Source organism: Cotesia glomerata, unplaced genomic scaffold, assembly GCF_020080835.1.
Source record: "Cotesia glomerata isolate CgM1 unplaced genomic scaffold, MPM_Cglom_v2.3 scaffold_13, whole genome shotgun sequence".
NCBI lineage: Eukaryota > Metazoa > Arthropoda > Insecta > Hymenoptera > Braconidae > Cotesia > Cotesia glomerata.
The window spans coordinates 534,682-546,961 of record NW_025401664.1 but is presented as its reverse complement, the minus strand read 5'-3'; the positions used below and the strand labels follow the sequence as shown (position 1 = coordinate 546,961).

The window sequence follows — 12,280 nt, the reverse complement described above, 5'->3', positions numbered from 1 at the left end:
GTGGACCGAGAACAGAACCCTGCGGTACACCCCAGTAACATCATACTTCTTTGAACCATTCTTCGTGTCATATCTCAGGACTCTATCTGTGAAGTAGCTAGCGACTATCCTTCGTAGGTATCCTGGTACATTCATCTCTTGAAGGGCTTGCATGATCCAAGCCCAGTTGGCGGAGTTGAAGGCATTTTTTATGTCTAAAGTTGCCACCAGGCAATATTTCTTCGTTCCCCCCTTCCATCTGGAACCGGCGATTGCGTCTTTGGCTATACCGATAACCAGGTTGATCGCGTCCAGGGTTAATCGTCCTTTCCGAAATCCGTACTGATTGTCTGCTAAGAGTGGATCAACAACTGCTTCTATCCTTTGGTGGATTATACGTTCTAGTATCTTACCGGCTGTATCCAGCATGCAGAGTGGACGATAAGATGACGGTTCTTCCGGTGGCTTTTTCCCTTTAGGGAGTAGTACCAGCAGTTGTTGTTTCCACTTCCGAGGAAAAATCCCTTCCTTCAAGCAGATGTTGTAGACATCGAGGAATAACGCTGGCGCTGCTTTAATAGATGTTTTCAAGGCAATATTAGGGATTCCGTCCAATCCCGGTGCTTATATATAATATGCTTATATTATTACCGACGCGGTTACAAGCTTCCATCAGTTCTTCTTTCGTGACAGGTGGAATATCATTCAATTCGTCCTGTGTCAACAGATAGTTGAAAACGCGCTGTCGTGGAAACAGCGCAGTCACGATCTTCTGTAAGAGTTGAGGACACGAAGGAGAGGGCATTGGCTGATATTTCAGGTGTGCCATGACTACCTTGTAAGGTCTACCCCATATGTCTTTGTCCACCGCGTTGATTAGCTCTTTCCAGCAGTTCTTCTTGCTATCCTTGATGGCTTTGTTTAAATGTCGACGAGCTTTCTTGTATTCTGCGACTAGTTCCGTTGAGTCAGGCCGCCGATAACCACGCTGAGATATTCTTCTTTTCTTGAGACACTCTTTCCGTAGGAAGCTGATGTGTTCGTTCCACCAGTGCACCGAAGGTCTTTGGTTTATGCCCCGTTTACGGGGCATGCAGGTGTCGCAAGCCTGGGTCACTCTCTTCATCAAGTCCTTGGTCATTTCTTCTGCAGATCCAGTAGTAAGCGGTTCACTATTTAGGGCAGCTGCTAGAGCACCTGGGTCAAAGGATTTTACTTTCCACCCAACGATGTCAAGTTTCTTAGCCGGTCTTCTAGGATTCTGGTCCTTTGATACTTCCCAGAGAATCGCATTGTGATCGCTGGCCGTGTAGATCTCTATCACCTTCCAGTCGTAGTTTCCTCTGATGAGGCTGCTGCTGACAAAAGTAAGATCCACAATAGAACTTGCGTCTCCTTTAGTGTACGTCGGCGCATCGCCGCTGTTTAACAATACTACATCTAACGTAGAAAAAGCTTCCAGTAGTTCTTTACCTCGAGCGTTGGTGTGTTTGCTGCCCCATTCCACTGCCCAGGCGTTGAAGTCTCCAGCTATTGACACTGGGTAGTACTGCTTCGCGTCCTCCGTCAGTCGATCCAGAAAGTCCATGAATTCAACAATAGTGAGGCTAGGTGGTGCGTAGCAGCTGTAAAAGCGGATGCCATCTACCGATGCTGCTACAAAGCCGGCGCTGCCATTGTTAACGACACTCTGGAAGGGGAGCTTGCGACAGGACCATATGACAGCTTTTGTGGTGCAGTCAGTTTCCCATGGTTGGTCGCCGAGGTGTTTATACGGTTCCGATATAAGCACAAGGTCAAGCTTCTGTTCACGTACTGTCTGCATGAGCAAATCATGTGCCGGCTCACAGTGGTTGATGTTTAGCTGCAGTATTCTCATTTTCGTTCATCAGTTATCTTCTTGAGTGCCTCTTGGTATACTGGGCATCTGCTTGTGCCGGCATGATGGGCGTTATTCTCTGTACCGGGTTGATCCGCATACAGTGCGCATTCAGCAGGCTTATTACATTCGGCGATTTTGTGTCCCTCTTCTCCACATTTAATGCAAAGTTTGGAGCGGTCGACTTCACTTGTGCACTGAACCGCACGGTGTCCAAAATGCCAGCATTTATAACATTGGACTGGTCTTAGTACTGTTTGAATACGACAATTGGTCCAGCCGATCCTAATCTTGCCGTATTCTCCTACCACTTTCTGCGCTACGTTGCTGCCAGAGTCACCGACGCAATTTTTGTTCTGCTACGTAAGACCTTACGATTTTTAATGGCCTCTACTGTTATACCACAATCGTTTCCAGCTGCCTCTTGTAAAGCTGTTAGAATGTCAACTTTAGTTGTAGTATCGTCAATATCGCGAATTTCCAGGTCTTCTTCAGGTCCTGTACTAATGACATTTGCGTCCTCCTTAAGTATTCCCGCGATAGTCTTCTGCAGGTCTTTACCTCTATCATTACTGCCTTTCGACAGCGTGATGAGAATGTTCCCTGTCGCGGTCCTGCGTATCTTCTCGACTGTATTGCGGACCTGATCTGGGCGAACGTCCGCCTTAATCCGTGTAAGTATTTCAGAATACTTATCTTTGTTCGCTGGACGGATAATAAGTGCCTCCGGTCTCGTTGCTGTTCTTCTCGGCTTCTGGTTCGGCTTCGGTGGAGGCACCGGAGGTTTTTCTGGGGGCAGTTTCCTGCTCTCTTTCTTCTTGTCCTTTCTGGACTGCACCTTTTCCCAGCCTGGCTTCTTGTTCTGTTCACCAGAGTTTTGTGGAAGATCCTTAACCACTTTCTGCTTCTTGATGGGATGACCAGGTCCAAGGTCTTTCAGCGTCTTGGGAGTATGAAAAGCTCCGCCTTCGGGAGAACGAATTTTTCTTTCCAACTTCCTCAGGATGCGGCCGCCTTGGTCAAAGGATTCAGTCTCTGCCGTTGTGATAGTTTCACTTTCTTCTTCAGCGACTGATTCTCCGTCACCTTCGGCTCCAGTGTCCATCGCTTCTTCAACAACCACTTGACTGTTTCTCTCTGATGTAGCACAAGGCGTGCAGTGTAATGATGAGCGCCATTCTTCGTCCAGTTTTTTTAAACGTTGAAGTGCGTTCGCTACACTAGTCGTCTTGTTTTTTATCTCCTTGTGGATGTTGACCTTTGACTGAACTAAAACATTTAACTCGCTGGTCAGTTTCTCTAGGCGTTCCAACGCTTGTGACCGCTTCATTTCAGCGCTCGTTTCAATCGCTGCTTGTTGGGCATGTAGCCCGTTTCTACTCTTGTTTGTTTCCTGTGGGTTACTCATACTTTTTTGATTTACCAGCGCATCGTACGGAGTGGAGCGGGTTGTCATAACTAGGAACGGGTGTACCCTCGAAGATAGTACTTCTACCCCAGTTCCCTGAGGCCTAGCCGACACTTAGCCAGTCCCGAAATACACGGACGGACTAGACTCGCTCGGAGCGGTGAAGATTCCGATCTCTAACAGTCACTGCGTACTTCCTGATCAAGGCCCGAAGTGGCTGGCTCCTGATCCACTGCTGCAACTTTCACCTCGGCAGAGCAAGCTCACATCAGCCGTGGCCTGCATCGTCGGAAACTACGATGCAGGTTCCGAACATTCCCAGTGAGTTACAGCAGGAACCAATCGTCTTGCTAGGTCAGTTAGTGTGACCAACCCATTAAAGGGGAGTTTTGTCCACGGGAGCTTATTTTGTTTGGTTATTTTGCTTGGCTCCTACCCGCTTTACCTCATCAACTAAGAGATTAAGTGTCATCCAAGGACAGCGAGCGTTCTCCCATCCGCTCGGGGAAACGCGCCCGGTAGCAGTATCTCTTCTGCCCCGAGTATGTGTGTGTGTGTGTGTGTTTTTTTTTTTTTTTTTTTTTTAGGGGGGGGAATCCTTTTTACGGATTCTAGGCATAGCTGTTTGGCCTGGATATGTGGCGACTCGACGCAGCGTCATACTAAAACTCGACACTAACGCCCCTACCCACTAAATCTTAAACCCTTTTTCCTTCTTTCCTCTAATCCCTCATGGAAACCGCCGTCAGGCATTACTTCGTGAAGGGAGGATCCAGCTACTGCTTTTCCTTCTGGTGGCTAAGGTGTTAACTACCTTCCTTCTATCTTCTGCTATTTGCTCTTTTTCATTCGGTGGAACGCAAGTCTTTAAGGACTTCTGTTGCAAACGTGTTGGTAGCGTTCCAGGCAGCTTCTGATGACAACATTGCTTCTACTAGTGAATCTGGTTGCATTCTCTGGTTCAGGATCCTCTCCAGTTCTTCACGCTGTGGATCGAAACGAGGACATACAAAGAAGTGCTCCGCGTCTTCAGCAGCTCCTGGGCAGGACGGGCACTCCGAAGAGTCATCGTGCTTAAAGCGGTGTAGATACTCTCGAAAACACCCATGTCCCGACAACATCTGCGTAAGATAGTAATTGACCTCACCGTGATTCCGGTTAAGCCAAATGTCGATCCGAGGTATAAGGCGGTGCGTCCACCTACCCTTCTCTGCAGCATCCCATTGTAGTTGCCATCGGCCTATGCTCTTCTGCCGTTCTTCAATTCTAAGTTCTTCAGGGCTCAGTGCAGTTGACCTTTTTCGTTGGTAAAGGGCCCGTCTTTCCTCTGCTAGAACTCTAAGAGGTAGGGTTCCAGCAATGACGCACACTGCTTCTTCTGATATAGTGCGGAAGGCACTAGCTACTTGTAGGGCACTCAGTCAATATACTGGTCCAGCCTTTCTCCATGATTCTTGTGTCTTTAATGCGTCGGCCCAAATGGATATTCCATAAGTGAGCACCGATATGACTACTGATGACAATAATAGCCTCCTGCTCTGTTTTGGGCCTTCGACGTTCGGCATCAGTCGTGCGAGATTAGCCCTCACTACTGACGCTTTGGCACTGACATGTTCCACTTGCTGCTTGAAGTTGAGTCGGGCATCAAACATCACTCCCAAATATCGGATATAAGGTTGTGATGTGGTTTCTTGTTCGCCGACTTTCAGCTTAATGGTCTCTACCACTTTTCTGCTGGTAATAAGTACTGCCTCAGTCTTGTGTTGCGCCAGTTGCAGGTTCACTGCGTCCATCCACCGGTTAACGTGCTCAAAAGTGAGATCGAACATATGATTTATCTCGTCAAGGTGTTTGGCAACGATCACTACGGCTACGTCATCTGCATATGCTACGAGTTTGACGTTTCTTGGCAGAGTTAATAGACCGTCATACATAATGTTCCATAGGAGCGGGCCTAGAACTGAACCTTGTGGTACCCCTCCAGTAATATCATACTCCCTCGGACCGTTCTTCGCGTCAAACTTCAGGACCCTGTTTTCAAAGTAGCTTGCTACGATCTTAAGCAGGTATTCTGGTACATTCTTCTCTTGGAGGGCCTGCATGATGCATTTCCAATTGGCGGAGTTGAAGGCGTTTCTGATGTCTAGTGTCACCACCAGGCAATACTTCTTCGTTCCACCTTTCCATCTGGTTCCTGCGATTGCTTCCTTGGCCGTATCAACAACCTGTTTGATTGCGTCCAGGGTTGATCGTCCTTTCCGGAATCCATACTGATTGTCTGCCAGGAGTAGGTCGACTACTGCTTCAATTCTCTGGTGAATTATGCGCTCATATATCTTACCCGCCGTATCTAACATGCAAAGTGGTCGGTAAGATGACGGTTCTTCTGGTGGTTTCTTCCCTTTAGGTAACAGTACCAATCGTTGCTGTTTCCACTTACGAGGAAAAGTCCCCTCCTTGAGGCATGCATTATAAGCGTCGAGGAATAATGTTGGAGCTGCCTTTATGATGGTTTTCAAGGCTATATTAGGGATTCCGTCCAATCCCGGCGCTTTATTATTCCCTACACGGTTACAGGCCTCCAGTAGTTCTTCTTCAGTGACAGGTGGAATGTCGTCCAGTTCGCCTGGCGCCAACTGGTAATCGTAGTTGCGTTGCTGTGGGAACAGTGCAGTGACGATTTTCTGAAGAAGTTGAGGACACGTAGGTGATGGCATTTGTTGTTTTTTCAGGTGGGTCATAACCACCTTATAAGGCCTACCCCACACGTCTTTATCCACCTCGTATATAAGCTCTTTCCAGCATCTTCTTTTGCTCTCTTTGATGGCTTTATTCAGTTCACGACGCGCCTTTTTGTACTCTGCGATCAGCTCCGCAGAGTTAGGTCGTCGATAGCCACGCTGGGATATTCTTCTTTTCTTTAGACACTCTTTCCGAAGAACACTGATGTGGTCGTTCCAGCAGTGCACTGCCGGGCGTTGGCTTATGCTGTGTTTCCGGACCATACTGGCGTCACAGGCCTGGACAACTCTTTTCACCAGGTCCTTGATCATTTCTTCTGCGGATCTAGTAGTAATCGGTTCACTATTAAGGGCTATTACCAATGTGCTTGTGTCAAAAGGCTTCACTTTCCATCCAATGGTATTGAATGACTTGATTGGTCTTCTTGTATTCCGGTCATGTGATATTTCCCAGAGAATTGCCTTGTGGTCACTGGCTGTGTAGATATCCATCACCTTCCAGTCGTATTTCCCACTGATGAGGCTGCTGCTGACGAAAGTGAGATCTACGATAGAGCTTGCTTCTCCTTTAGTATAGGTTGGCGTATCACCACTGTTGAGCTGGACTACATCTAGTGTAGAGAAAGCTTCTAGGAGTGCATTTCCTCGCGCATTTGTCTGCTTGCTGCCCCAGTCTACTGCCCAGGAGTTGAAGTCACCGGCAATCGCGACCGGATAATGCTGCTTGGCGTCCTCGGTCAGTTTATCCAAGAATTCAGTGAATTCAACAATGGATAGGCTAGGTGGTGCATAACAGCTGTAGAAACGGATGCCGTTAACTGTTGCTGCTACAAAGCCGGCATTATCATTGTTAACTACACTCTGGAAGAGATGCTTATCACAAGACCAGATGACAGCCTTGGTGGTGCTGTCAGATTCCCAAAGCTGGGTATTCAGGTATCTGTATGGCTCTGCTATCATTACTAAGTCTAACTCTAGTTCTCTTGTTGTTTGCATAAGCAGATCATGTGCAGCTTCGCAATGGTTTAGGTTTAGCTGCAATATCTTCATGTCTGTTTGTTTGTTATCTTCTGGAGTGCCTCTTTAAATACTGGGCACCTGGATGCGCCGGCATGATGAGCCGAGTTCTCCGCACTTTGATCCGCGCATAATACACATTTCGCTGGGTTTTTGCATTCAGCAATCTTGTGTCCCTCTTGTCCACACCTAATACATAGCTTAGACCGATCCACATTGCTCTTGCACTGGGATCCAAGATGTCCAAAGTGCCAGCACTTAAAACATTGGATTGGTCTCCTCGTAGCTCTGATTCGGCAGTTTGTCCAGCCGATCCGGACTTTACCGCTTCCTGTCAATATCTTGCGCGCTGCAGCTGCTGGTAGTGTCACAACAGCTGTCTGAGTACCTCTGTAGGCCTTATGAATCTTAATTGTCCCTAGTGGTATCTCGCAGGTTTCTCCGATTTCCGTTTGCAAGGCAGCCTGAATATCCTCCTTGGTTGTGGTACCGTCAAGATCTCGGATTTCGACGTCTTCCTGTGGCCCTTTGCAGATTACCTTCGCGTCTTCTTGGAGGATGTCCGCGATGGTCTTCTGTAAGGCTTGGCCTCGGTCAGCGCTCTTCCTCGGAAGCGTAATCAGCAAGCTCCCGGTCCTAGTTCTTTGGATCTTATCCACTGTAGTACGGACCTGTTCGTCAGGGACGTCCTGCTTTATTCGCTTCAGAATTTCAGCATACTTTGCCGTCTCTGCGGGGCGGATGATCAGTGCGTCCGGCCTGATCCGTTTGCGCGGTTCTTTTCGATTAGGTTCTGGCCTGGACTCCTTCGGCGGTTGCTTCTGGAGCTTTTCTACTGCTTGCTCTCTCTTGGACTTCTTTGACTGGACTTTTTGCCATTCATTCACCTCCTTTTTTCCGCCGTTCTGTGTTACCGCGTTTTTCGGGGGACTTGGTTTAAGGTCCTTCTTCTCCTTAGTACGGCTGGTCATTGAGTCTGGGGAATTTCGTTCTTTCCTTTTCCCGGGCCTGATATCAGTTCCAGTTTCCTCTCCGTCTTCGACAACTGACTCGACGTCACCCTCGCCACCTGCGTCCATCTCCTCGACAAACCTGTCGGCTTTTGCTGGTGAAATCGCTCTCACACTCGTCTTCATCACGATATTACCGTGTTGTTATTGGATCTCCTGCCATTCTTGGTCCAGTTTTTTGAACCTTCTCAGGGCACTGCAGATGTTCGTCGACTGCGACTTGATCTCCTTGTGGACATTTTGCTTGGTTTGGAGAAAGTCCTGCAGTCCACTGATTAGCTTCTCCAGATGTGCCAGCGCATCTGTCCTCTTCATCTTTGCACTAAGTAGCAGTGCGTCTTGCTGGGCATGAGGCCCGTTTTCACTCTTGTTTGTTTCCTGTGCATAACTCATACTTTTTAATTTACCAGCGCATCGTACGGAGTGGAGCGGGTTGCCATAACTAGGAACGGGTGTACCCTCGGAGATAGTACTCCTACCCCAGTTCCCTGAGGCCTAGCCGACACTTAGCCAGTCCCGGAATACACGGACGGACTAGACTCGCTCGGAGCGGTGAAGATTCCGATCTCTAACAGTCACTGCGTACTTCCTGATCAAGGCCCGAAGTGGCTGGCTCCTGATCCACTGCTGCAACTTTCACCTCGGCAGAGCAAGCTCACATCAGCCGTGGCCTGCATCGTCGGAAACTACGATGCAGGTTCCGAACATTCCCAGTGAGTTACAGCAGGAACCAATCGTCTTGCTAGGTCAGTTAGTGTGACCAACCCATTAAAGGGGAGTTTTGTCCACGGGAGCGTATTTTGTTTGGTTATTTTGCTTGGCTCCTACCCGCTGTACCTCATCAACTAAGAGATTAAGTGTCATCCAAGGACAGCGAGCGTTCTCCCATCCGCTCGGGGAGACGCGCCCGGTAGCAGTATCTTTTCTGCCCCGAGTGTGTGTGTGTGTGTGTGTGTGTGTGTGTGTGTGTGTGTGTGTGTGTGTGTGTATGTAAACCTCTTGTAACTTTTGAACGGCTTGACCGATTTCATCGCGGTTGGTGTCATTCGAAAGAGCTCCGCCAAACTTAGATTTCCTGTAAGTTGGAACCGATTCAAACCAGTAGATTCCGAGAAATTGCAAAAAAAAAAGTGACAAAAAAAGTTGTTTTTTTTTTCATTTTTTTTAAATATCTCCGAATTGGCTGAACCGATCAACTTCAAAAACTAATCAGTTCTTAACCTCGAAAACTCGATCGCCACATAGAGCGTCAGAATCGGTTGATGCGTTCGTAAGATATCGTTGTCGAAAAAAATCGTAAAAAGTGTTTTATTGTAATAACTCCGAAATTTATCATCAGATCAATTTTTTGTTCAGAATTATTTATAGAGCTCAAAAAACTACATCGATAGCCGCCCAGCTCGTGGAAATCAGTTGATTTACTAAAAAGTTACAGCAGTTTGAAAATTAGAAAAATCGTGTTACATCGAATTTTGATAAGACTTTTGAGCTCAAAGAGCTCAAAAGTATATCAATGCTATCTCTTTGAGATCGGAGAGCTCAAAATAGCACATAAATTGTATTTTCGAGCTCGAAAACATGATAAGTGCAATTTTAAGCACCTACACGGAAAGAACTATAACCCACTGTACATCCTCGTATAGTATACTCCGTGGTATTTGTAATGAAAAAAAATTTCAGACTATAGTCAATATCCTTCAAAGTATACTAAATTATTTTTGGACTGTACTCAGTGAAGTCTTCGATTTAATCGATTAATTTTTCTGGTTATATCGCGTTGCGGCGACGATTTGAATAACATCAAGCAGCGTGCAGCTCTGTTACGGCGGTGTTACGGTTATGTGAGTCGAGAATAAAGATTTCGTGTTGCGGCGATTTTGTCTTCTAAACGGCTGTAGTGAAGCGGTGTTGCGGCAGTGGATAAAAATTTTATTTTTTAAAAATCAATTTTTATTTTTACTCGGGGCAAAAAAAAGTTTTTTTTGTTTTTCTGCATTTTCTAAATAAAGTATGTTATGATGCTGGTCATCGTAGCATCTCGGGTAGCCTCAGTCACATTCGATCAGTGCAACAGCATGGCCGCTGATACTATATAAGCACGTGTGACCATGCTGTTGCCGACTTTTTTGCTCTAATTACCTTTTGTGCAAGTAAGTCCTGCCAGCCTAGTGCGGTTTGAATATCTTACGGAGTAGACTGAGCCACTCCTCTTTAATTGATTGAATCTCACTTAGTCTGAAGTGATTTGAACAATTCAATCAATTACAGGTCGTTTTTGTCTGTTTTGTTATAAACAGTTTGATTATTGTTTTGTTTATTTTGTTATAAATACTCGTACTTACTTGCCTGTTTTATTTAAACAGTTTGACTAAATAAATTAGTAATTTTCGAAGCACTTATTATTACTAATTTACCCTACGTTTTGTGTGAATGTTGCCAAGTTGGGCATCTGTGGTTAAATATAATTCATTTAAAGTGAATGAATAAATTATTAAAACGAAGAAACCAGTTCATTATATTGCATTCGTGCCACGACATCCTATTCTAGTCTGAGGTTGAGGGACGATTCACTAGTTTACGTACCAGAGGCCACGTATTCCGGTTCATCCACGGAAACATCATTTACTCGAGCCATAACTAAGTTTTCCATAAGTATTGGTGTTAGTTTATTAGTTTGTACGGCTAGTTCGAGGTATTTATTATCAGATTAATATATTAGTGAGAGTCTAGCCAGGCGAACTCACAAACTATTTGAAATGTCCCTGAATAACTGATTAGTCTGATATTACTTAATAAATAATTAACGTAAATTTCATAAATGTAATTTACGTCTCAAATCACGTTTTATCAAAGTGTGAACATCTCAATTACGTTTCAAGTAAAGTTATGCAGATACATTGTATTGTAAATTTGAGCATCAAAAAATTAAATGCACGATGTGGAAATATTAAATAATAAATTGATTTTGATTTTTTAACTTTCCGCTAAGAAAATCGAAGATTTTTAAAAATCAGGAAGTTATTGTTTTCACCCCGTTTTGCAAAAATCGAGTTTTCATCAGATCTTGACGTTTGAAGGTCACAGGAAGCTTCTCTGACTATCCCCGCGAGGTTGTCACGGTGTCTGTATGTGTGTGTGTGCGTGCGTGTGTGTGTGTGTGTGCGCGTGTGTATGTGTGTGTGTGTGTGTGTGTGTGTGTGTGTGTGTGTTTTTTTTTTTTTCCTTAGGGGGGGGGGAATCCTTTTTACGGATTCTAGGCATAGCTGTTTGGCCTGGATATGTGGCGACTCGACGCTGACGCACCTACCCACTAAACCCTAAACCCCTTTCTCTTCTATCCTCTGATCCCCATGGTACCGCCGTAAGGCATTTCTTCGCAGGGGGAGGAATTAGCTGCCGCTCCTCCTTCTGGTGGCTAAGATGTTATTTCTTTCTTCTAGATTCTGTCTTTCGCTCTTTTCCTCTCAATGGATCGCAACTCTGTAAGCACTTTTGTAGCAAAAGTGCTTGTGGCGTTCCAGGCAGATTCTGACGACAATATTGCTTCTACTATTGATTCTGGTTGGGTTCTCTTTTTGAGAATATTCTCTAACTCATCGCGCTGTTGGTTGAAACGTGGACACACAAAGAAAACATGCTGCGCATCTTCATTGACCCCTGGACAGGACGGGCACTCTGGGGTATCATCGTGCTTAAAGCGGTGAAGATACTTCCGGTAACATCCATGTCCTGATAACATCTGCGTTAAATAATAGTTGATCTCACCGTGACTCCGGTTGAACCACACATCAATCCGAGGTATGAGACGGTACGTCCACCGAGCTTTCTCTGCAGAATTCCACTCTTGTTGCCATCTTGCGATGCTGTGTTGCCATTCTTCCCTTCTAAGTTCTTCAGGGCTCAGTGTGGTTGACCTTTTTCGTTGGTATAGGTTCTGTCTTTCCTCAGCTAGGACTCTGAGAGGCAGAGTACCGGAAATAACGCACACTGCTTCCTCTGATATTGTGCGGAAGGCGCTAGTTACTCGTAGGGCACTCATACGATATATTGGTCCAGCTTTTCTCCATGAATCTTGCACCTCTAGTGCGTCAGCCCAAATGGATATTCCGTAGGTGAGCACCGATGTGACTACTGATGACAATAGCAGCCTCCTGCTCTGCTTTGGGCCTCCGACGTTCGGCATCAATCGTGCGAGACTAGCTCTCACTACTGACGCTTTCATACAGACGTGTTCCACTTGCTGCTT

The 12,280-nt window shown here is 46.0% G+C and overlaps 1 protein-coding gene across 1 annotated transcript in view; it reads right to left on the bottom strand.

Annotated features, from left to right (window-relative positions):
• The window catches only part of LOC123273767 (glutamate receptor ionotropic, NMDA 2B-like), a 96,804-nt gene extending 93,616 nt beyond the window's left edge, over positions 1-3,188 (bottom strand). Inside the window, exons 1-2 of the mRNA XM_044741245.1 lie at positions 2,945-3,188; positions 2,435-2,824 (exon numbers count right to left, since the gene is read on the bottom strand). Coding sequence (XP_044597180.1) covers positions 2,435-2,824; positions 2,945-3,188 — 634 coding nt within the window. The remainder of the gene's footprint in view (positions 1-2,434; positions 2,825-2,944) is intronic.
• Positions 3,189-12,280: the final 9,092 nt, after the last annotated feature.